The sequence below is a fragment of the Lonchura striata genome, chromosome 13 (assembly GCF_050655825.1).
Source record: "Lonchura striata isolate lonStrDom1 chromosome 13, ASM5065582v1, whole genome shotgun sequence".
NCBI lineage: Eukaryota > Metazoa > Chordata > Aves > Passeriformes > Estrildidae > Lonchura > Lonchura striata.
The window spans coordinates 19,929,477-19,955,145 of record NC_140715.1 but is presented as its reverse complement, the minus strand read 5'-3'; the positions used below and the strand labels follow the sequence as shown (position 1 = coordinate 19,955,145).

Sequence of the window (25,669 nt, the reverse complement as noted above, 5' to 3'; positions counted from 1 at the left end):
CCCCAACTCATTCCTGCCAGGAATGCTGCTCCCCTTAGCAGAGGGCTCTCAGCCTGACAAATTCCCTCTGTTTGAATGGATGAGGTGGGAGAAAGTGTTTTGCTATGTGACCACTGGGTCAGGTGGGGCTGGCCACAGGGCTGGAGACTCGTTTTATGGGAATATTTGGCTTCACTTTCAAGTTCAATTTGTGGAAAGTTTCTAGACCGAGTGCTGAGTGAACAGTGAAGGAGCTGAAGCTTTGCACAGCTGGTGTGCCAAACCCCAGGGCCCGTGGGGAGCCCACCCAGCAGGAAAACACATCCCACCTTTTCCCCCTGCGAGCCCAGAGCAGCACACCGAGGTGCTGGGGCAGGCAGGATCCCACTGCTGGGGGCTCCTCTTGCCCAAACAGCCTGAAACATCCCAGCTCAAATGGAAATCCACTGCCTCCCTCTGCCCTCCCTCCTGCTCCCGAGGCCCACAAGCATCGCTCCTCTCCCCACATCTCAAAATGCCTCATGCAAGATGCTCAGAAATTATTTCATTTCTGGATTATGTAAGCACAACAAGGGAAGGAATCCAAAGAATCATTAAGGTTGGAAAAGATCTCCAAGATGATAAAGTTCAACCTTCTGTATGGAATCTGTACATATACATGTGTATATATAGAGATATAAATTTAAAGATTATATGGCCATCAGCAACTAAGCCTCAAGTATATTTATCTGTGGAGTCTACTGAGTTTGCTGCTTGTGTTTTCCACGAGCCAGGTTTAAGGACATTTGCCAGAGCCCTGAATCACTCTGGTTTATGGAGCTTTCTCACCACAGGCATGATCTAGGACTCCCAAGCTAAAACTGCTCTAAAAGAAACAAACACACAGACACCCTCACAACAGTCTGCACCAAAAAAAAAAAAAAAAAAAAACAAAACACCATAAATAAGTCACAAGATAGTTTGAATATTATGTCATCTGGAATCAGCCAAACAGCAGACTGGGAATTTTAGGAGCTTTTCTCAAGTAAGAGGACTGGCAGATAGGCAGGTTCAGTTCTAGCCTGGCAGCAATCTCTGCTCCTCCTGAGCACAAACCAGCCCTGGCCTGAGGCACAGAAGATGCAAACCCTGAGCAGCCACAGGAGGAGGTATCGAGGGGAGGTAAGACAACTGAGCACCCTGACCCTGCCTGGAAGGCAGCACTTGAAGCAGCAAAAGCCTGGGCTGGGGACCAGGGCTGGGGCCACCCGGGCACCTCCTGCACAGCTCCAGCCACCCCACCCTGCTGGAAGCACAGATACTGGGTGCAAAACCCCCTGTCCCAGCCCAGCACCACAGCTGGGAACTGGTCTGCTCCTCTTAAAGAGCAATTCAGAGAAGGCTGCTCTGGAGCTGCTCTGATCACAAGATTTTACCTAATCCCCCAAAAATGCCATTTATTGTTTGGCAGCCCGAAGATCCGCCCCTCGGGGCTGGCCTCGGCGGTCCAAACCCAGATTAGGCAGAAGAGCAGGGTTCTGGGGTCTGGGCTGAGCTTTGAGTGGCTGCGGGGAGCAGAAGGAGGGACCCACTTCCCCCAGCCCCAGTTTCCAGCTGCAGTCACCCACGGGTGCCCAAATCCCCCGAGGAAGGAGCAGGGGACACAGCAGCACAGGAGGGTCCCCAGGGAGCCCAGCCCTGCTCTGCTGGCCCCAGCACGCCTCTCCCAGCTCTTGGCTTGCTCCAGAGCCACGGTGGCTCCCGGCCAGGCGGCCACAATGCAGTGGAAGGAAGAAGAAACAGCTTTGTTTTGCCCAAAGCCTCGCAATTAATCAAGTTCCTATTTCCTCGCAGCTCCATGTTCCCCACCCCAAGTGCAGCAGGCAGCTCCCAGCCATGGCAGAGCCCCTGCAGGGATTGCTTTGCAATTTCACCTGCACAGAGCAGCAGCAAATGAAACAGTGCAATAGAAACGTCTCTGCTACACTGAGAACCATCAGGGCCTGAGGGCACAGTGAGGACAGGAGCCTTGGAGCAGGCTGGCAGCCCCATCCCTGCCAGCACCACCCCCTGGCACCCCTCTGGGCACCAGCTCTCCCACCAGGAGGAACACACCGAGTCCCAGAGTCATTTAGGCTGCAAATGACCTCCAAGAGCATCAAGTCCATTCTGTGCCAGATCCCCACCCTGTCCCCAGCCCAGAGCATTCAGTGCCACCTCCAGCCCTTCCTTGGACACTCCAAATCTCCCTGGGCAGCTCCAGTGCCTGACCCCCCTTTCCATGGAGAAATTCCTGCTGATTTAGAGCCCTCTCAGCACAAGTCATTGTTTTTATAGTGGCACACAGCAGAACAAAGCACCAGTGCATTTTCCTGGCCCTTTTCCAAATTAAAGTGGGGCTGAGTATCAGGGCGGGAGGAGAGCGGGTGAGAATCCAGGTTCCTCAGGGACAGGAGCACTTGATTTATGAGCCAATTTCTTAAACAGAAGTCCCGGAGATGCCATTTCAGAGGGACATTCCCAAAGTGGCTGCTGGGAAGGCAGGATGAGGGTGGGACCTGCTCCTGCGCCTCTGCACCTCTAATTGCCATTATTCTTCAGGAATATAAACAACAGGAGCCACCGAGCAGAGAGGTCTGAAAGCTCAGCAGAACAAGGGCCTGGGAGCACAGGGACAGGAACTGGAGGTCAGGCAGGCCAAGGGCTCGTTTCTGGCTCACCACAGCCCCTCTGATGAGGGCAGATGGGCAGGCACAGCCTGGTCTCTCCTGCAGCTCTGCCCAGCTCCCCAGGAGCTTTTGCTTTCACGTCCCAGCTGATAATTGTCAAAGTTACCTGCATTCTTACGAGACCATTTTCCAAAGAAATCCTACCCTCTCCTGTTTGATCCATTGCCCCTGGATCCCTGGCAGTGTCCAAGGCCGGGCTGGACAGGACTTACAGCAGCCTGGGACAGTGGAAGGTGTCCTGCCCATGGGATGGAGGAGCCTGAAGACCATTCCAGGCCAAAGCAGTGTGTGGTCCATGACTCTGGGATGCTGCACTTGGATTTGGGATGGTGAGAGCCTCCAGAGCAGAGCACAGGAACGGAGCAATGGGAGGAAGGTGCAGCATCACCCCAGCCCCACGGCTCTGGTGTGCTGTCCCCTGCCCCACAGCTCCCTCCCAGCCACTTGGGGAAGTCCTTGATGGAGACAGTAATAGTTGAAATTTCTCGTTTTCAGGCATGGAAAGAGAAATGTTCAATTTTAACTGGGATGCTTAATGAAGATTTATTTATGTGGGAATAACCACTCTTCCTTGGAGCAACTGGGTTATTTTTTCATGACCACTAGACCTTAGATCTGCTCCTCATTTCTTTCCATACCCACAGAGGGCAAGAAATAGCCATACTTGGTCAGTCAGAAAATGAAATTAAATGCAAATAGACATGTACTGACTAAATCTGAGTTTCCCGAGGTTATTATTTCTCTAAATGCCAAGTCCCTGGGGTGAAGGAGGGACAGCATCAGCCTGGGCTAGGGTTGGCAGTGTGGGGGCTCAGCCTGGCCCATGGCCCCATCTACCAGTGCCCTGGGCCTGAGGCTGAGGATGGGCACCAGCACTGGCAGCACTGGCAGGCCCAGAGGCAGGGATGAACACAGGAAGGATGTTAAACTGGTTCTATCTCCTTGGCTGGAACCACCCAGTGCCACCCCTGCCATGGCAGGGACAGCTTCCACTGTCCCAGGTCACTCCAAGCCCTGTCCAGCCTGGCCTTGGAAATTCTCAGCAATGAGGCAGCCACAGCTGCTCTGGGCACGCTGTGCCAGATCCTCCCCACCCTCCCAGGGAACAATTCCTCCCCAATAGCCCATCCAACCCTCCCCTAGCAGTATGAAGCCATTCCCTTGTCCTCCCCCTGCCTCAGCCAAAGGACACATCTCTGCTAGAAGCACAGCGCTTTCTGCTTCATGCCTGGCTGTTTTATAAGGAAGATGCTTTCTGCAGGGGCAGGATAAAAACACCCACCAGGACACAGAAAGCTGCTGGGACACAGAAAGGCAGCACTGCTTTGGACACCATCCCTGCCCACGGCCGGGTGGCCCCGGTGCCCGGGCGGCCGCAGCCGCAGTGACAGCTCCTGGCATGGGACAGCAGCCCCACTGACTCACCCAGTACAACTCCTGCCCAGAGCAGTTTTTCCATAAAAATAAACCCAGCACTAATAAATAAATGCATTCCCATCGTAAAAGCCCGACTGGTGGCTGGGAAGGAAAAACCTGAGCCCAGCAGCAAAACAATTTCCCTCTGGATTGGAGACTCTGGACTGTGCTGCAGGGAAAGCACGTCAGAAGGAGCCAGTTTCCCTGGGGAGGGGGACAGGGGGACCTGCACCGAGGTGGAGGGACCCCAGCCCCAGCACAGCCACTGCTGAGCAGCTGGGAAGGAGGGACACTCGCTCACGAGGGGGATTTAGGAACTGGCACAGCTCCTGGCAGAGCAGACCTGGGGGATACACGAGCATTTAGCAGGGAGCCAAGGGCTTTTGTAAACAGAAGCTCAAACAAACATCTCTCATTTCACAGATGGTGCTCACAATTTGCAGCTGGCACATTTAAAGGCCACCTTGGACACATCGGTCTCACAGCCACAAATGGGACACAAGGAACGCCCCAGGCCTGCAGGACTCAATATGTGCACTCCAAAGAGACTCCTGCTGAAATCCACAGGAGTTATTTCCACAGGAATATCAGGAGGACTGCTCGTAGGAATGAAGAACATCAGAATGACCCAGCTCCTTTCCCTGCAGCTTCCCAGTTTGGGTGAGTACAGAATCCCAATGGGCTCGTGGGGACTGCCAGGAACCAGCCCCTACTGAGCAGCTCCTGGCTAAAAATTACAGGAAATTGTGGGGAACACAAGAAAACCCCCAAAGTCCTGAAGCAGAGCCCAGGCACAGGTGTCACAGGACCAGCAGAGCATCTGGCAGTGTCTGACAGAGCACAAACCCCAAGGCACCTCCAGCCCCTGCCACGGCCACGGATCCTAACTGTGGGCAGGTAATTCCAGGGGAGCTCCAGAACCCCGGCACAGCAGCAGCAGCTGCCCCAGCCCGGGGCAGAGTGCGTGGCTGCCCGAGGCTGCCTGCAAAGCCCACATTTCTCAGCTGCCTGGGCAAACAGAAGTGTCTTTATGGAGACATTATTTGGGCAGCCCCGCGGAGCAGCGGGACGGAGCCGCCGGACACTGGCACCATTCACACCCTGCCCCAGCCCAGCCTGCAGCCACGGGGCAGGGCTGGGGACAGACCCACTGCTGGCAGCCCTCCTCACCCTCCTCATCCTCACCACTGCAAACCCGGCCCACCAAGGGCAGAACCCCACAGGGCTCTCAAAAACACTCCTGGACAAGCAGGAGTGAGCCACACACACTTAGAATAAAATCCAGTCAACTGCTTCATTTCTCATTGGAAGATTGGATTAAAAACAATTGATTTAAATATTTGGGGTCACAGAGAATACTCACCCTGTGGTACTAGCCCCCTTAGGATCCATATTTCAAACTTAAGCTCAACATAGACCAAAACCCTGCGTGATCCTGCATGTGCACGACTTGTGGAAAAGCACCAACTGCCACCAGCACTGTCAGAGGCACAAGATGCCAGTGCTGTCCTGCCCAGCCCTGTCTCACCTCACAGAACAAAGGCTCTAACTGGCACAAGCACCTGGTTCAGTGCCAGCCTGCTCACCTAATCCCTCAGGAACAGCACGGTGCCTCCGCTCCCCAGAGCCTCACACAGCTTCCACTGAGTTATTCTGCTGAATGCCTCTGCAACTTCCGCTAAGAAAGAAATCCTTAGGAAGAGACAACTCTTGGAATCCGAAAAACTGTGAATTTGGCAACAAATCCTTGTACGGTCCCAGCAAGACCCAGGCTCACATACCTCATCCTGTGATAAGACACACCACGTTTTTGCCCCTTGAAGCTCAAACTAAAGCCATCCTGATGGGGAATGGGATGTGACTGACACCACAGCTTAACCCAGGCACAAGAGAGAGAAGCATCTTTACTCCATATGTACAGCACAGCCTTGATTTGGAGGTGTCCTACCTTTGGGTGGTGTGTCCTTTCCCCACGGCTCTCCTGGGCTGGGTTGGGCATCCCAACCCTGCTCCTGGGCACAGCGAGGAGAGGCTGCTGCGGGGCTGCTGCAGCTCAGCGGTTAGTGGCACGAGGAGGATGATGGAAGCACAGCAGATGGTGAAGCTGGATGAAGCCTGGGTCTGTTCCACACTTACCTTCCTGCCTGGGAGAGCCCGGCAGGGCCTGGAGCCATCCCAAACGCCAGAGTGAGAGCTGCACCTCAAACCCCAAACCCAGCCCAGCCAAGGCAACAGCTCACCATGGCCACAGCACCTGTCCCAGCACTGGCCATGCCCAGCTCCACTGGCACCCAGCTGCTCCCAGGGCATGGAGGCTGCTTCGGATGGGTGGGGACTGGGAGGGTCTGGGGCCACGGGAGGGGTGGCAAGGATGGTGTCCCTGATCTGGGAGAGGTGATAAAGATGGTGTCCTGCTCTGGGAGGGGTGACAAGGACAGTGCCCCTGCTCTGGAAGACGTGGCAAGGACGGTGTCCTGCTCTGGGAGAGGTGGCAAGGACAGTGTACTGCACTCAGAGGGGTGACAAGGATGGTGTCCCTACTCTGGGAGAGGTGACAAGGACAGTGTCCGTGCTCTGGGAGAGGTGACAAGGACAATGTCTCTGCCGCCCATCCAGGGGTTGCACAGGGCATGCCCGGAGCTCTGGGGGAATGGGTTTCATCTCCTGGAGATCTGAGCAGATCCTCACGAGGGGAGGGGAGCTTCTGTGGGAAAATGCGGCGGGGCTGGCCTGGCAGGAAGGAAATTCCCCCGGCGGAGCCGCCAGCGCGAGGGCTCCGCTGCGGCAAGCTCAGGGCCTTCAGAAATAACCCGGCCGTCCCCAGGGAGGCATTGCTAAGGTCACCATGTTTTCCCTTGAACTTTCCAGATGAAGGAAGCAATAGCAGAAGCAACGGCATAGATTTGGCCAGAGATCAACTGTACTGACAACAGTCACAGGATTGAAGTCAGAAGAAAAGTCCTTTGTGTGTGTCGGAGTTATCACCAGATGGGCCAGGCAGCACTGGGGAGTTCTGTTCAAAAATATCCCACGTGGGCATCAGAGCTGGAACCCATGGCAGATGTAACCCACAGTAACTGATTCCACTGCTTAGACCGAGTTAAAAATGGAGGCAAACGTTTGGTGCCCATTAAAAATTAAAACGTTAAATTGTATTCTTCAGCAGGCTGCTGAGGTTGAGAATAAGAAACAATTCTGGTTAAGGATTAAAGATGGAGAGTCTATAAAACACTAATTACCATTGTACTTACAGGGAATTTGGCCTGTTGGGCTTAATTACTTCTAGTTCAAGATCACTGGAGTTCAGGCTGGGCTGGGGAGCACTGTTGGAGTTGAGGAAGCTGTTTACATTTGAAGAGACCACGGATTCCAGGCTGGAGTTGATGATGCTGTTCCTGTTCTCCTCTAAAAAACACCAAAGCCAAGAATCATCAGCTGCCACTGCAGACAAAGTGAAGAGCAAATGGCTGTGAAGGCATCAAGCATTCCCAGGAAACCCTGTGCCAGTGCAAACAGGGACATCTCCCCAGAGCTCAGCTAGTTACAGACACATCATACATTAAACCACAAGAAATACCATGTACTCTTTGGCTCTTTTGGGTTTCAGATGCAGATACATTTAAATGAACGCCATTTTTAGTAGGAAAAGACACACTTCTCTTATGGTGTTAATATTTTACATGCCTGAAGGAATGTAAAATATTCCAAAATGCCACAACCTGAAAGAAATTGAAATGCAAGCTATGTACAGGAATGGATTTGTGTGACTGAAATCAGCTCCCAAAGGACAGAGTAGGACAACACCTTAGACCAGGAACAGGGCAGATCACCCAGTTAAAGTTGCTTCAGCCTCGTATTTGACACCAGCTACTGTTTCTCTTGCCTAGTCAGTTCTGAAGGGAGAAAAGGATGGGTCTCTGCTCCATTTTGGCTCAGCTCTGCAGCAGTGGAGCAGAAGTTTGCCTTTGGATCTGATCAGGAACGGGATGTGCTGGGCATGGCCCAGAGCTGGGGGAGTGCTGCCCCTGCTCTGCTGACAGTCCAGGGCTTCTCAAATCCTCCTTTCCCTCCTTCACGTCTGCTGAGAGCTCTCCCCATTGTTTGTGTAACTCCAGCAGTGAGCACTGACATCACTGTGCATCTCAAAGAGCCACCACAGCACAGGCCCCCTCCTCAGCTCTGCCAGGCCACCCAAAATCCGTTAACTCATTTCCAGGAGATGCCTTTGCCATTGGAGCACTAATTGCGGTTGTGAGAAGCAATTAGCAATGCTGATGGCACAAGAGCAGCCCTGGGCAGAGAGCTGCTGCTTATGGGATGCTGCTTCCCTGAAAGACAGGCACCAGCTGGAGAATATGGAGTCCTACTGCAAGGATATGTCTTTCCAAAATTATTTTTCCAGTGCACAATAACATGGTCAAATTACAACCCAAAAGCATGTAGTGACAAGGAATCCTTGCTCTCAATCCCTTTAAATTCCACCTCTTTTTGAGTGAGGAGAATGTGCAATATTAATTTGTATCCTGTGCACATATAAATGGGGGTAAAAGAGTGCCAGAGGAACTCCTGGGCTGTGTGCAAGGTTAATCCTGAGCACACAGCAGAAGGGAACTCCTGTAAAACAGCCTGGCAGGACCATTGTCTCGGGGTGCTGGTGCAGCTCTGCCACCACTCCAAAGGGAAATGCCACATCAGCCAAAGGACTGCAGATGCCCAGAGCAGAGTCCAAGGCTCCTTGTCCTGCTCCTGCTCTGGAACTGCTGCATTTCCCAGGAACCTGGACAGAATCAGCACCTGCAGGGCAGCAGGACAGGGTTTAGCTCAGGTTGAGCTTATCTTCCAGAGATGAGCCAAGCATTGTGATGCTGATACACGTCAGCGTGCTCCTGAGACTGGATTTCATTAATCTTCATCTGCAACGAGCCACCAAGGGAACAAGCAGCATGGACATTCCTTTGTCCCCAGCTCTGTGAAAGTTCAACCCTCAGGGCACCAGCACCTTGGGATGAAAAAGATGATCCATGCAGAAGACAAAGAGGGAAAAGTGAAGAAAAACAGAGTACTGACCTCCACAAATACTGACAGGCAGATAGCCAGCAGATGAAGAAATAAAGAAATTAAGCTAAGTACCTAAAAACCCCAAATCCCTCTGGTTTTGCATCTGCCAGAGCAAGTTTCAGGCAGCCCATGAGAGGCCACCTGTACAGAGCTGGCCAAGTCCAGGGACTGCCTGTGCTGAGCCTGCCAGCCCCAAGGCCCTGAGGAGCTGACCTGAGCCCCTGGAGTGTGGACTGACACCAGCTTTATCTGCAAACATCTTCTGCCCAAGGCTGGAGGCTGGGAATAAGCTCCCTAAGCCTGGCAGCTCAGCATGGATTGTCCCTCTAATCTCCACAGCAGCACATCCAAGAGCAAGCTGGAGTCCCTCAGCCACAGAACTGGAAATGCCTCAGCTCAGGGGGAAAGGAGATGAATGGCAGAATCTGAAACTCCTGCTTTGTTTTATTTCCTCCTATTTAAAAGGCTGAAACTGTACTTTGCTTCATGTTTTTGAAAGCTCATGTGAAGGATTCTTCACTGGAAGATTTGATTTGGTCTTACAGCTACAAGAGCAGAGCTGCCCATCAGCTCAAGAGCATTTCCAGCACGCAGAGAAAAGAGCCTTTCACCCCTCACACAAACTTCCTATCTCTAGTGGGAAGTCAGGCAGGCAGAGCCACTGGAGCCTCACCAGAGCCTTTGTCCCCAGGAACCCTGATAAGTGATCCAGGGCACTTTGGTGACAGTGACCCCAGGGACCAGAGAGGGGATGGCAGAAGAACTGATAAGGAACAAAATGGTGTTTGCTGTGGTGGTGACACTTGTGTCACAAGAGCTGCTCCCTGGGTCAGATGTGGATAAAAATGTAAATGTTTAACAACAAAATAATCGCTATAATCACAGATTAATCAGAATTATCTAATCTGCTCCCTATGTGTTGAACATTATAATTTTTGACTTGGCACAGCTTGGTATCATGAATGCTAGAAAACATTGGAAAGATATTAGACTTCAGTGAACAGACTTCAAGTGATGGAAAATCCACCTTCCCACTCCACTTCTTTTTATGTCAGACTGCTCCCAGTCTTCAAAAATGTGCACCCTGCTCCCATTTAGAACATTCTAGCTTCAATTTCAACTTTCAATTTTTGTGGTGCTCAACTGGGCTTGAGCTGCTGCCTAAGCCCTTGTGCTTCACCCTGACTTCAGAGGCTTGGTCTGTCTCCAGACCAGTAAGAAAGGAAAGGAAGAAGAAAAGAAGAAGAAAGGAAACCTCACATATTTCTCGTGATGTGCAGCAGGGAAGGCAAATAAAACAGTAGTGGCTTCCCAAAGACACAGGAGGTTATAGACTGTCAGGAGGAACACCAAGAAAATGTTGCTTCACATGGGAATAAATAAATGCAGAAATAAAGAAATGAGCTCAGCTCCTCTGCCAGGCACGGGGAGGATGGCACACGGAGCCCAGAGAGCCTGGAGGCTGGCAAGCCACTGCTTAGTTAGCAGCAAATAAATTACTGGGACTGAAAGTTTTCAAAAGCAGCGTTTGATATTTGAGGCTTCACCGAGAGTCGTCCCACACCATTTCCAGAGCACGCTCTGGGGCCACCACTGCTTCCTCAAACCCACGCGGATCTTTCTGACAGCCTCCGAAAGGAGAGTGCCTGGTAGTTAACAGTAACTTAATCAGACAAACCCACGTGTTTTGAGAGTCAGCAAAGTCCACAGCAAGCCCTCTGTGCACCCTGGGGAGCTGGCTATCCCCAGCCCTCCCCGCTCCCTGCTCCACTTGTGCTTGCCCTGCTCACCAGGAGCCTCTCCTGCTTTTTTACCAAAGTGGGAGAGCCCCTGTGTGCAGCTGGCTGGCTCCAGGAGCACGTGGGCAGAAGAACCAGAGAGCTGGGAATTGGCTTTACTCTGTAACATGAAACAACAGCCTGAGCAGACACATTTCTGCCACCCCACGAGCAGGGCTGGGGCCTTGGCTCTTTCACCCGAATATCTGGAGCATCAATTAGTGACAGAAATGGAAAGATGAGCCCCAGCATTTTGAAACTGCCGTGGTACATAATCCTCAGGAAAATGCCGAAGCTCCTGGCCGAGTTTTCCTGTCTGTAAAAGGCGAAGTGCCCGCGGGCATCCCAAAATGGCTGCCCCGGTGGCCGCCCTGGCCACAGGTGTGGCACCCGCGTCCCCGCAGCTGATGGAGCGATGACGGGCCCAGCAACATGAGACGGGGACAGCAGGGGCCCGTCAGGTGGGGAGGGGACAGCGACACTTCATCCCGTGCTAAGGCAGCCTCCCATCGAGCCCCGGCTGAGGGCTCGGATGCCAGGAGAGATTCCATCCCCACCAACGCCGCAACGGAGGAAACCGAAGCCTGACCCCGCTGTGGAATCATCCCTTCCTCTGGCAGCAGAAAATCGCACGGGAACGGCACGGGAACAGCACGGCAATGGCACAGGAACAGCACAGGAATGGCACGGGAACAGCATGGGAACGGCACGGGAACAGCACGGCAACGGCACGGCAATGGCACGGCAATGGCACGGCAATGGCACGGGAACGGCACGACAATGGCACGGCAATGGCACGGCAATGGCACGGGAACGGCACGACAATGGCACGGGAATGGCACGGCAATGGCACGGCAATGACATGGGAACAGCATGGCAGTGCCAGTCCCCAGGCACGCTGGCAGAGCTGCAGGGCTGGCGGGGCACTCACGCTTCTCGCTGGGCTGGGCCGTGTGGAAGAGCGTCAGCGGCCGCTCGCTGCACGAGGGCGGCTTCGCCTCCGCGCTCTTCTTGCGCGATAACAGCAGCTGCGAGTTCGACGCCGGAGCCTCTGGCACCGTGTTAAATATCTGTTAAAAACAATAAACAAGCTGTTCTTTGGCATCACCCCGTGGAACGGGACGGCTGCCCACCTGCCTGGGCTGCACCGCGCCGCAGCGCAGCCTCTGAGGAAGACGTGCACTCGGCAGGGCGACATTTTGGGGACAGATTCCTAAATCCCACGTTCCCACCCTGTGTGCACTCCTGTTTTTTCACCCAGGATGCACACTGCAAGCTGTGAAGAACCCTCTGGCACTCTGTGAGGTTTTGGGGGTGCAGGTGATGCTGAGCAGCCCAGAGAGACCAGCAGTGTCCCCCCTGTGCCCCCAGTGCGTGACCCCGGCGCCCACGCTCCCACGGCTGCAGACCAGCTTGGGAAAGTCTTTGCAACTTCCAGCTACAGCTGTCAGAAAACTGAGTAATCGCATTTTTCTCAAGGGGATGAAATCTGAAAACTGCACGAACCCAAAGGGCAGCAGGCTCGCTGGTTGCTGATGTTTGGTTATGTACTGCTCCTTTTCTAGACCCCACAGGCTCAGAGAAGGGCAGTGACCCCTCCAGACCAGCTCTCTCAAAGTCTCTCTCCATTGCTGGGAGTCCATTAAACCATTCCTCAGTGTCTTTCCTGCTCCCTGCCCCTGCCAGACAGACAACTGGCATGGCCAGGTTTCCCAACAGGAAAAGCACATGTTGGCACAGCTCTCTGCCCAAGACAGAACTGGATGTGGACTTAGAGCCACGATGGCACCCCAGCCAGGACAAGCTGGTTTCTACTTCTGCCTTCGCTGCCCAAATGCACAAATCCATTGCTCCTTTCCAATCCAAACCAGACTAACAAAAGATCATAATCAGGGAACTGGCTGCATTTAGAAGAAAATGGCAATTTTTAGCACATGCAGCCATGGAGGGATGGCCAGGACCTCAGCCCCACCGAGCCACCACTGCTCCACTGACAGACCCCAGCATCTGTGGCCAACAAACACAGCAGGATTCAGATCAACACTGTGGATAAAGCCAGTACTTTGGTAAACCTGGATTTAGTCAGCAAAGCAGGAGCCAGCTGAGGTGTGCATCTCACTGGTTTGCTTTAGCACTCCTCTCTCCACACCAAGGACAAAGTCCCATTAACCAGCGGGAAGGGGGGAGAAAGGGAATCTCTGTGATGGAGACACGGCCGTGCTGACTCACACGGGGATGGCCATAAACAAGGCTGGCCACCAGCAGCACTGGTTCCACAACCACAGCCCAAGAACGAGGTGCCAGCTGCCCCCTCCCCAGCACAGCCCCACCATGCTGCCACATGGGGAGAGGGGGGCTGGGAGAGGGGCTGCCATGGGCAAAGAGAGACCAGTTCCTTTCCATAAACCACTGACATGAAAGAAGCAAGTGAAGCCATTACCTTCTCGTGGTTCTCTATTAAAATTTCAATCACAATGTTCTGGAATTTGATGTCCATAATGGCAGCCACTGTTTCCTCTTGAGGTCGAAGCAGCGTCGGCCCAAACACCACACCCAGATTAGCAACAGTCATCAGGTTCTGCTTGTGATTATCTGCAACTCTGGGGAAAAAAGAGAAAGAAAATGAAGTAGGTGATGGAACTAATCCACAGGGAACCCCCTCCCTGCCTTCCCTGCCTCGTGGCTGGCACAAGGCTTACAAGGCTGTTTACATTTTTCACGCTCCTGGTGAGCTCCTTGAAGGCTCAGCCATGTGGAAAAGTACAAATTTAACTGTTGTGTTCCTGGGGACCTTTCAGCCTCCATCAATTGACTAATCCCCTAAAACCTCAACCCCATGCCAGCCACTGAGCCTCATGCTGCAAACCACTCCCAGGAAAACATCTTGAATCATTAATGCTTAAAACCCTTCTGAAAACAAATCGTTGGACCTCTGACACATGCTGCTCTCCAGCTCAGTGAGTGACCTCATATGTTCCAAAGGCCAATTCCTTCCCAGCCATTCCAGCAGCAGAGGTCAGCCCCATCCAGGCTGGCTGGGAGGCCAGGATGGGGCTTTGCCCCCAGATCCCCAGGGGTTCCCTTCTCCATAGCACGGGGACCCCCCCAAGATGGGCACCCAGGGACACCCAAGCCTTCCTCCTCACCCCCTCCATCTCTTTCAGCTCACGAGAGGGCACAGACCAGCTCAGCAAAGTGAAGCAGCTCATGCTGAGGATGTGGCACCTGCCTTATGGTGTTTGAGGGGTCTCCCTGGAGCAGCTCCAGCTGGCACCTGGCCCTAGAGGCACAGAGCAGCCCTGATGGGGCACTCCTCTGCTCTGCCTCACCCCGAGGGCACACAGCAACAGGGCACAGGCAGGTGCCCCTCGCCACGCTGGGCTGCAGGTGCTCGGCTCTCCAGGAAGGATGGAGCTCACTGTGCCCCCTGGCACTGCTGGGACACACAGACTCCTCACCTGTGTGCCCCCTGGCACTGCTGGGACACAGGGACACCTGTGTGCCCGTGACCTGCACTGCAGCCCTGTGGCCCCAGGAGTCTTTCCTGTGGTTTGCTCCTGACCTCTTCAGCCAGGAAATGTGGTGGCTTCAGGCTGTGTGCTCACACAGTTGTAGCCTGAGGGAGTTTTAGTGTCTTTTCTTTCACTTTCTCTCCTGTTTCCCTGGACAAATGCAGCAGACTCACATGCCGGACTGACCAGAAAATTTACTGAGTTTCCACCATTGATCTTGGGGTCAAGACATTCGTGTGCAAGGTCGGCATATTCCAGCACACTACAAGTCCAGGCTGGCTAAACAGAAAAGGTTCTTCCATCCTCTTCCATCCAAATCTCACCTGAGCCAGCAAAGAACTCATCCCTACACACAGCTCCTCAGGCAGCACACAGGGACCTCATCACAAGGGGGGCTCAGGGCTGCTGGCTTAGCTCCCCCAGCAGCAACATCAGCCCTCCTCACTGCCTGGGCAAGAAGCCTCACATTCCATCCTTGGGGACCAGGCAGAGCTGTCCCCTCGCCGAGCCTGTGCTTGGGATCCAGGCTCAGAGTGAGTGGGGAGGTCCTGGCCAAAGCCCTCGGGAGCTGGTGGGACGTCCCTGCTACCGTAACTCCCCCACTGCCAGGAAGCTCTGAATATTCCATCACAGCCTGCAGGAATCCCTGGTGGCAGTAAATGCCTGGGCAGGAGGGCTCTGCCACAGAGGTGACAGCCTCACCAGGTGTGACAGCCTCACCAAAGGGTGACAGCCTCACCAGGGGTGACAGCCTCACCAAAGGGTGACAGCCTCACCAAAGGGTGACAGCCTCACCAGGGGTGACAGCCTCACCAAAGGGTGACAGCCTCACCAGGGGTGACAGCCTCACCAGGTGTGACAGCCTCACCAGGGGTGACAGCCAGCCAGGCTGGCCATCCCCACCCCTGGGCAGGCACAGAGCTTCTCCCCATCCCCATCCTCATCCTCACCACAGCCAAGAGCTCACCATGCTGCTCATGGCCATGCCAGCACTGACGAGCTGGGAGGGGAAATAAACTCTCCTTAGGGAGTCACAACCTCATGGAGCAGTAAGAAAGGCAGAACAAGTGTGATAAGAAACAATATATACTAAATAATACTTATATGGGGATTCAAACCCACATCGCTCACAAATCCCATTTTTGCACTGCAAAATTGCATTTCAGACACACATTTGCATGCTCTTAATTGGATATGGAAAAACGCAGCTGCAGTCCAAATGGCTTTCAAAAGCATTAATAAAATAATAATTTTAATGATCTTCTGTGGTTAGTAAAACAATGTTCATTTATAAAAAAACAACCGAATTGATCTAAGTCGCGCAAAATTAGGTGCCTCCATTTCTCATTACCGTTACCATGTCCTACATCACTCTAATAAATTGCACTGTCATCAGCTCATTACAGGGAGGCAGCTGAGCGTGGTCCTGGCAATTATTTCAGACTGGGCTATTAATGGCTTGCCAGGCAGGACGTGTCCCACAGCAGCAGCCACGGGCCTGCCCAGGGCCTGCCCACCCACCCACAGGGTGCTGCCCACCCCTCCCCAGGGACTCTGCCTTGCCTCTGAAGCTCTTCTGCAGCTGTGCAATCTCCTCCTTTCTGGAACAAACCTCGGGGCCGCACCAACTCCTGCTCTGCACCCCGGGTACTTTTCCAGCAATAGCCATCCCTGTACCAGGTCACCACAGCCGTGCTCCAAAACATGATTCACCTTTCACATCCTTCAAATTCCCCATCCATTACCCACAGGATAATTCACTCTAAATTACAGCTCTTCATCATCCTTTGTACTAGGAAATAACGCCGCAGTTTCTAAAGATGGGTGTTCTCAGCCCAAAGTGGGCTTAATGCCGGGGCTGCTCGGCAGGGACTGTCAGTGCCATTCCTGAGCTGCTCTTTAGAAGTTTTCCAAGCATTCTCTGTATTTTCCTTTTAACCTGCTGTTTCTTTCCGGCCCTTGATGCACTCTGAGAGAACTGCACTACCATTCATTTCTATGGCTCCTTTTTCTGCTCCCCACCTCACAGGAGGCACTTCCAGCAAGGAGAAAGCAACAGCTAATGGAGGAATGTGCAGAACCCCTTCCATTCACTGCTGCTCACAGCGGGCCAGGTGTCAGTGGCCTGGGGACTCCGGGCTGGTCCTTCTCCTGGCAGCACACGGTGCTTCCCACGGGGATCAGGGGGGATCAGCCTGGGGCTGTGGGACAGGCAGAGCCCCTGGCCAGGGGAAGCTCTGTGCTCAGCACTGCCTCACCATCAGCAGCTCCATCAACCCCTGAGCCACTCGGTGCTGCCCCAGCAGCGTGCTGGACACTGGCAGCACCCAGCTGGTGGCACTGGCACCGAGCCCTGCCGTGCCCTGGGCCATCCCCAGGGTGTCCCTGCTCACTTCTCACTCCCTTCCAGCAAAACAAAGGAGAACAGCAGCGGGGCAAATCCGTGTTGGGTGTTAAATTAGATTATGTCCAGGTTGCCTGGATACTGTATAATCACTGCCATGACCAAACACAATTTAATACGGGGTAATTGGTCGCCAAGGTTCAGTGCAGGGGAAGCAGGGAACAGTAAATATTCCAGTGTGGTCGGAGCTCCAGTGGGTGCCACAGGGGCTCCTGGCTCTGCTCCCACAGAACTCCTGCCTCCCATGTCTGGAATTACTTCCTACATGTATTTTATATATGTATTTATTTATACATATGTATAAACTACTGCATGTTTCTTTTATATATAAACACATATTTTATATATAGAATGCATGTATCTGAATGCCAGCCAAAAGCACCATTATTAGTTCAAATATCTTCCCTGATTCAGAACAAAATCACTGAGCAAACAACCATCTGAAGGGAACAAAAGGGAAGTCTGGAGTGTTTCCATTTCCATGCCTGGGACAAACATTTGCAATCAAAGTGCTTGTTGTGGCTGGCCTAGCAAATCCTCATAGGATAGAAAATAATGCAGCTCATTCCTCTTGCTACAGGTAAAAATCCATCCTGTCTGCCACCACCTGTAGAGCTTCTGTTTAACAGGAAAAGCCAACCACACAGAGGCCAGCATTCCCAAAAGTATTTAGGCTGCTCTGGGTAGTCTGACAGAAATTAAACACCTTTGAGTCTGAACATCCAGGGAAGGTAAAAAGCAGAGGGAGTAGAGGCAGCACAGCGGGTGGAGAGGTACCTGTGGCACCAGAGCCACCAGCCTTGTTCCCACAAAAGTATGTGCAAAGAATCTTGGAATCATTTAGGTGGGAAAACCCTCCAGGACCCTCGAGCCAGCTGTTCCCCAGCACTGCCAAGGCCACCACTAAGCAAAATCCTCAGGTGCCACGTCTACACAGATTTAAATCCCTCCAGCAATGATGACTCCACCACTCCCCTGGGCAGCCTGTGATGGGGCTGGAGAACCCTTTCAAGGAAGGAATTTTCCCTAATATCCCATCTGAATCTCCTCTTGTTCTGTCACTTGTTACTGTCGATCACTGTGGGATACAGTTGAATGAGTTCTGGGAAATGTTCCTGGGTGCATTGAACTCATTCCTGAGCTGAACTGGGCAGTGGCTGATGAGCGCAGAGGTGGAGAGGGAAGAGAGGCTGGGCTGGCCACCAGCCACCTTCCCTGCTCTCCAAGGGGCTGGTGGAGCCGTGCCCCCAGAGATGGCAGCCCTGCAGCTCCCTGGGGATGACTCACTTCTCACTCAAAGCCATGGTGGGTTTCCCAGCCTGGGGAATGTGTCTGATGGCTGGGAACGCAGCAGGAATGTTGTGACTGGCACCCAGCACAGGGCTGGTGAAACCACTGATGCAATTCCAGCTGCAGCAGCACCCACTGGTGTGCCAGGCAGCTAGATCAGTCAATCCCACATTCCTAAATCCTTCCTAAAAGGCACATGTGCATGGGAGGAGTTGACAGGGACACTGGTGTGCAGTGGCTGCTGGCAGACAGCCCTGGAGAAGCAGGGAGCACAACCAGCTCCGCTTCAAAAGCCATGTGGATGTGGCACCTGGGACATGGGCTAGTGGTGGCCTTGGCAGTGCTGGGGAATGGCTGGAGATGATGATCTCAGTGGGTTTTTCCAGCTTTAAAGGTTGCATGATTCCCAAGCTGCACTACACATGCACAGAAACGCCACACTCCCGCGCTGCACCAGCATCCCTTCATCCTGCCTGTTCATCCAGGCTCTGGACATGCCTGCCTTCCTCAGGCTGCTCTGGATGCAGGGAGCTCTGCAAGGGCCAGAGGAGTCCAGAGCAGCAGGAACAAACCAGACTCACCCAGGCACACCGTGGGAATTGGGAAGGTGGGGAATGTGGACAAAGCCCGCTGTCTGCAGCCAGGCCGTGGGCTCGCAGCTCCGCAGCTCCCCCAGCCCCACTGCTCCAGAGAGGAGAGCCAAGCCCCAGGAATGCACACAGAGGCCAGTGGATCCAGAAGGAGGACAGATCACCAGGGAATGACAAATCCTCCCAGTGAAGACACGAGGAAACTTGCTGAATGCAAAACCCTTGCTGCTCTCGGGTTCCCTGCTCAGCTGGGACCAAACCTGTGCCTGCACTGATTCTGGGCGCTCTGACTTGCTCCAACAAGACTCTCTTTTTCTCCTGGGTGGATCTGGCCACAGCTGGATGCTTGGGTTCACTCCCAGGGAAAAAAAAAGGGCTCATGTTGCACTGAGAAGACACCAAGGCCAAATGTGAGGTTCAATATCAGTGAGCCAGATCAGCACAAATACCAAACGTGCTGCGACTTGCAGGGAAACACGCAGGGAGCTCAATGCTGCTGCAGCTCAGGCTTCCCAGACTGAGCCAGAGGGGTTTCCAAAGGCATCCTCTGCAGCTTTGGGCAAGCTGAGCTTGAGGGGGGATCTCAGAGTGACCCCAGCCCTGCTCACCAGCTCTCAGCCCAGGGCTGAGTGGCACCGGGCTGGCAATTCCCTGTGCCTGGCATGGCAGCACTGAAGGTTTCCACTGCCACCCTGGTGAAAACCACAGGCACGGCCAGAGCTGATGTGAAATGTCACCAAGGCTTCCACCTGCACAAACACAGCCAGCAAAGGGGCCTCACACTCAAACAGCCCTGGGGATGGGGCTGGAACAGGGCCTGCCACGGCTGCAAACTGTGCGACTGGCACCCCAGTGCCAGCTCCAGAGCCTCGGCAAAGCCCTGCTGCACGGGCAGGTTCTGCTCCAAAACCAGAGCTCACTGGTGCTGCCACACTGCAACAACAAACCCCACGGGCAGCAGGGCAAGGAGAGCCCGACACAGCAGGTCTGGGTTAACAAGGAGCCCTTTGAAAGATCTGCAGGCACAGCAAGCGCCGTGCCGGAGTCTGCAACCTGCTGCATGGCAAACAGCCAAAGCAAACGGCTCCCAGAGAGAACGGCAGCCACAGCACCGGGGAGAGCAAGTGCAGCTCCCACATCCCCACAGGGAACCCTTCCAGGCCGGAGCCAGGTCACAGGGCCACGTGCAGGAGGTGCCCGCTGCACACCTGCACCTTCACACGAGCACGGCGGCCACAGGGAAGAGAAACAGAGGGGGATTCACCTTTTTCTTCCCCTTAGAGGTATTTTGGAGCTCATTCACGTCACAAATGCAAGGTTGGAGCTCATCCCTCCAAAATACTGAATTCCTAGAAGACAGCGTTGAAAGAAAGGGAATACAGGAATAAGCAGCTTTCAGAATTAACGATGTGAACAGCAGCAGGGAAAATGCTTCTCTCACCTTCGCCAGTGGGACAAGGTTTTGCTCAATGACTGGAAACAACCCTCACTCCCTCAGTTCTGAGCCCCCTGGCACACACACGAGTTGGAACAAGATGGCCTTTAAATGTCCCTCCCAGTCCCAACCTTTCTGCGGTTCTGCAGGCCAGGGATCACTCAAACACCCTGGCAAAAACTGCAGCTTAAAGATATCTTGGCAATGGTGATTTCCAGTCTCCTTTCTTCTGCTGAAAGACTGACTAAAATCTCCCTATCTGAGTTTGGTTCAGTGCTGGGTCTGTTCATCAAGGGATGTGCTCATGAAGACATCTCCATCCCACTCTGTCTGCGGGAACAGTGCAGACACCACCAGGGACACTTCAATCAGTTATTGGAAATCTTTTGCTGACTCTCAATTCCAGTTTCAGTTTCACTGTGATAAACAATTAAAAAATTATGTGCTATCAACAACCTCTACCCAACAACACCAAGTGCAGACACAAGCCCACAAGAATTCACACTTGAGAAATGCAAAATACCTGGTGCTGCTCCTGGAGATCAGGAGGAGCTCAGCAGAGATGTTCAACCACAGAACCTCCACAGCAAACCCAGCAGGTGCTCTGTTAAGAGCTGCTGAATCATCATGCCAGGTTGGTGATGCCAGCTTTAGTTCAAGACACCATTATCCTATCTCCAGACTCGAGTCTTGTGCACAATGTGGGTGCAAAAGAACCTAACAAGGGAATGCAGGCTCTGGGGCACGTTCCCCTCCAGCTAAAAACTGGAGAGCATGCATGAAATATAAAGAGTTTTAGAAAAGCATGGAAGGAAAAGCTACCAGCACCCACACAGCTGCTCCAGGGACAATCCAGACAGAGGGGGTTAAAAGTTCATTTGCAGAAGCAGAACAAAACCTTTTGCTAATTTACACATTACAGGAAGCCAAGCCCAAAAAAAACCCAGCGAACACCTACAGGGCTTTTTGTGGTGGTTTGTAATTCTGCAGAATCTCATATTAAAAACAAAAGCAGAGGAGTGAGAGGGAGGCAGAGCTGGCAAGGGCAGGCACGGAGTCCTGCAGGGCTGTCTCGCCTCTGCAGAAGCATCACCGGCTCCTCCACCAAAACACCTGAGGGAGAGCAGAGCAAAGGGGAAACCAAAGGTGCTGCTGATCCCCACAAGGCTCTGGTACCGCCAGCTCCAGAGCACAAATCACAGAATCATCGAACAACAGAATGGGTTGGGTTGGAAGGGACCTTAAAGCCCAACTCATTCCAACTGGAGAAAAAGGAAAATGGGTAAAAGAGCACAGCATGAACCTGACCCAGGACAGCCAAGCCCCAGGCAGGATTCTCCCTGTTCTGCAGGGCAACATGTACCTACAGAGAGTCTCCTTCCATGTCACCTCCCTTTTACCACCCATACGAGCACCCAGATCCTTTGGGTCACTTGAACTCCAGGGCTTTGCCTGGATCCAGCACTGCTGTGACCCAAAAGGAGCAGAAACAGGCACTGGCCATAAAAATGGCATTCCCAAAGGAAGGCACTGCTCCAAAGGCAGCAAGGAGGATCACTGCCTTGCCCAGCCACACCGGCTCACAGACAGCTCCCCGTTTGCTTCTGGCAGCCAAATCAGGCGAGCAGCACACGAGAGAGGGGCATCTCAGAGGCCTCAGTGGCTAGTGGAAATTTCCAGAACGTCCTGGACAAGAATGACTTACTGGAAGCAATACATAAATCAAGCAAATGAATAGTTACCAGACAGCAGCATAAACAGCTGCCACGGGGATGAAATCAGACCTGCTGTGCCAAGAGGCGTCAGCCTCCTCGCCGGCTGCACCTTCGGGGGAAACTGGCAAAACAACCCACGGAAAAGCACGTTCCTGGGGGAGCTGCCACCCCTGGCCCTGCACAGGTGCCCCGTGGGGTACCCTGGAGCTGCTGGGCACAGAGGCTCCGTGGAGAGCTCCGGAGCAGCTCCCGTGGGGCTCTGCAGGGCAGCGCAGCCCGGGCGCGGCGCGGAGCCAGAACGAGCCCTGGCTGTATTTTTAGGCAGAAGACCTGGAGGAATTTCTTCTTCTCCTTTGCCAGCAACCCCTGGTTGAGCAGCGAGCCCTCCGGAACGCGCCAGGCTCCGTGTCTGGCCCCTGCCACAGCCAGGGTTTTGTGGATCCCCATCAGCAGCTGCCCTGCAGAGCCGTGGAAAGCAGCGCCCTGATAAACAGCAAACGATCTGTGCAGGAGATAACAATCGCTGTCATCTCGGTGAAAACAGTAAACTAGAGAACACTGCCACAGCAAAACCAAAGGGAACCAGCCGGTGTTGGCCAGGCCACAGCTGGGAGTGATTAGAGATAATTAATTCTGCTAAATACACGCAGGCTCAGCTCGGCTGCAGCCTCCTCCGCGGGCCTGACCCTGGCACAGAGCAGTGGGTGCGTGGATCAGGGGCTGCGTGGGGCAGCGGCAGCGATGCCAACCCACAGAAGGGGTACGAGCCTGGCACCATCTGTGCTGGAGAACCTGCACTGCCTGCCACAAGAACAAAGCAAAGCTCAGGTGTCAAATTATGGCCACGCATGAAAAATAATTCCCCTAAATGCTTGAAATATAATCAGAGTGAAATCCCCCTGCTCTGCACCTCCACAGCATTGACTCCTGGGTGAGAAAGTACATTACAAAAGAAGAAGGAGAGAGGGATGATATTGCAGCTCCACTAACAAAAATGGCAATTTTCTGCAACCAGCTCCACTCCAGCTGCAGTCCTGGCACAGCAACCACCAGCCTGGCAACACCACAGGCACCTTGTCTCGCTTTGACTTATTTGGCATTAAAACAAATTGGTTTAATCACAGAATCCCAGACTGGTCCAGGCTGGAAGGCTAAAAGGAGCAGGAATGGGACAGCTCCTGCTCTCTGGGCCACAGTGAACAACTGCCTGGGCATGCGGACATGAGGCAGAAGGCAGCACAAATGGGCTTGGAGATGCAGTAAGAGGCAGAAATCAAAATAGTTTTCTATCAAATTGCTCCTCACCCTCTGCCCTGTCTGTGCCTGCTCCTGAGATTTGTCCTCTCCCTCCTCTGTGGCCCCTCTCGCTGCACCCCAGTTCTGCCATGGGACCCAGCACAAGGGAAAGGGCATTGCTGAGCCACCTCCAAGGCACTTATCCTGTCTGATACTGGGGTTAAGAATTGCTGTTTTTGAACATTTCAGCTTTCTTGCCAGTTTTATAAAAACTGTTAATAATTTAAAAAACCTGTTAATAACCGTTAATAAAAACTGCAGCTTCCTCACATGAGGAGCTGCACATCCCTCATCAGTGCAGCAGAGCACGTACACCCCAAAAACAGAAGTCAGAAACCACCCAAGACAGGCTCTTTCTTTACTTGACCGACTCAGCCTAAGTTCTGGTTTTAGTGTCAGAACTCTCCACAGCAAGACTGTGAGAAATATTTTTTTAGCTCATCTGATAAGCATGCAAATCTTGATTATTCATATGTTACTTAAAATAAAAAGCCCAGACAGAACCAGATGAGACAAAGCCCTGCAAGCAGTGCAGCCCAGCTTGGCAGGGGCAGCCAGAGGCCCTTGGCTTTGCCCCTGTTGGCTGTGGGTGCCCTGCTGGCTGTCCTGCTCTCAGCAGAGCAGAGCCAGCCCGTCCCACCCGTCTGGAGCATCCCTGGGGCAGCCAGGCCCTCCCTGCTGCACCTCGGCCCCCCCCTCCAAACATCTGCTGCAGATGTGAAGGTTTCTCTCCATTCTTGTCTTTAATCGGGCTCAATGGCACTGCAGCCTCCAGCAGCTCTTTGAGAGAGTAATGGACACAAGGCCTGGCTGCCCCATGGGCATTCCTGGATCAGGGGAATGCTCCTGGATCAGGGCTCTGCTCCTGGATCAGGGCAATGCTCCTGGATCAGGGCTCTGCTCCTGGATCAGGGCTTTGCTCCTGGATCAGGGCACTGCTCCTGATCAGAGGAATGCTCCTGGATCAGGGGAATGCTCCTGGATCAGGGCAATGCTCCTGGATCAGGGCAATGCTCCTGATCAGAGGAATGCTCCTGGATCAGGGCTCTGCTCCTGGATCAGGCACTGCCCCTGGATCAGGGCTTTGCTCCTGGATCAGGGCACTGCTCCTGGATCAGGGCTCTGCTCCTGGATCAGGGCTCTGCTCCTGGATCAGGGCTCTGCTCCTGGATCAGGGCTCTGCTCCTGGATCAGGGCAGGGGCTGCAGGACCAGCCCCAGGGGATGCTGTGAGCCCATCCCTGGGCTGGCTGTGCCTCTGCAGCCTAGGATCCCCCAGGAATGGCACCAAGGCTGGAGAGCTCTGCAGGCTCTCACTCCTCAGCTTCCGGCCCTTCTCTGAGATAATTTTTTTCCTATTAAATAACACTATGAGCTGTTTCTCTTCCCAAAATAGCACACACCACCACACACAGATTGTTTTGTTTGAATTGCTTCCCCACTGAAGCAGCACAAACCCCACTGTAAACCTGACTCCACATCTCTACCCCATCACCAGGTTTTTCCTTCAGATGGAAAACACTGAAGCAGTTACAGATTCCCTGCACACAGCAAATCACAGAATCCCAGAACACTTTGGGTGGGAAGGGACCTTAAATCTCACCCAGTTCCACTCCTTGCCATGGACAGGGACACCTCCCACTATCCCAGGGTACTCCAAGCCCTGTCCAAGCTGGCCTCAGACACTTCCAGGGATCCAGGGGCAGCCAGAGTTCCTCTGGGCAATCCCATCTGGCTGATGGGTGCACCTGGAACCACGGGGCCTTGGCTTCAGGCTGTAAATGCAGAAGGTTTGAAACCAACGCCTAAACCAGCAATTCGGTTTCTAACAGCCTTGCCAGGGACCCCATGGAGCAGACACAAGTCCAGGAGACAAGAAAGTATCTGGAGCTGTGTTTAAGCCTGTTTCAAGTACCATTTGTTATTTTTTCATTTAAACAGATAACTTGGACTCTCCAGATCTCCTCCTAAGCAGTTATCCCGACTGAGCCATCCCCAGGTTTCCCAGTCCTGCCTCAGCCCTGCTGCTCCTGCAAACAGCAAGGGCAGGTCCAACCCTGCAGCCTTGAGGCTGCCACAAACACCTGATGATGCTTTCACGTCTAAAACACTAATCAAAGGTTTCCATGGGAACCTGCAGGAGCAGGAAGAAGATGGGAAATTACAGGTCAGCTCTACGACCAAAAGAAAAAAAATTATCCCATTCCTTCGCCCTTGCAAAGTTTCAAGGTAACACAAAAATATTGATTCATCAGGGTGCATAAAGGCAGAAAATACGCCCCAGAGCAGTCATTTGTTGCGCAAAGAAATGAATTTTAGTCCTTCAGTGGCAGGTTTGCTCTGAAACAACGTGAGGAGCTGCACCTGCACTCTGCCTCCTGGACAGCCTGGGTAGCTAAACCCATTCCAGGGCATCAAAAGCAACACACAAGGTTCCCAGGAGTGAGGGGGCTCCTGGTGCTGCTGGGGGCTGGGGCTGGCTGGGAAGC

At 53.4% G+C, this 25,669-nt stretch overlaps 1 protein-coding gene and 1 long non-coding RNA gene across 8 annotated transcripts in view; one reads left to right on the top strand and one right to left on the bottom strand.

Annotated features, from left to right (window-relative positions):
* Window positions 1-25,669, bottom strand: part of ARHGAP26 (Rho GTPase activating protein 26) — a 101,274-nt gene that overhangs the window by 14,057 nt on the left and 61,548 nt on the right. For all 7 annotated transcript variants that reach the window (XR_014958361.1, XM_085591621.1, XM_021541283.4 and 4 more), the window contains 3 exons: window positions 13,380-13,539; window positions 11,871-12,009; window positions 7,355-7,508 (listed from right to left, as the gene is read on the bottom strand). Coding sequence is in view for 6 of the 7 variants with exons in the window: in XM_085591621.1 (XP_085447747.1) it covers window positions 7,355-7,508; window positions 11,871-12,009; window positions 13,380-13,539 (453 nt within the window). In the remaining variant the exon portion in view is untranslated. The remainder of the gene's footprint in view (window positions 1-7,354; window positions 7,509-11,870; window positions 12,010-13,379; window positions 13,540-25,669) is intronic.
* Window positions 905-7,361, top strand: LOC146766210 (uncharacterized). Its single transcript, XR_014958362.1, has 3 exons — window positions 905-1,140; window positions 4,527-4,763; window positions 6,972-7,361. It is a non-coding gene; the product is annotated as an uncharacterized LOC146766210 (long non-coding RNA).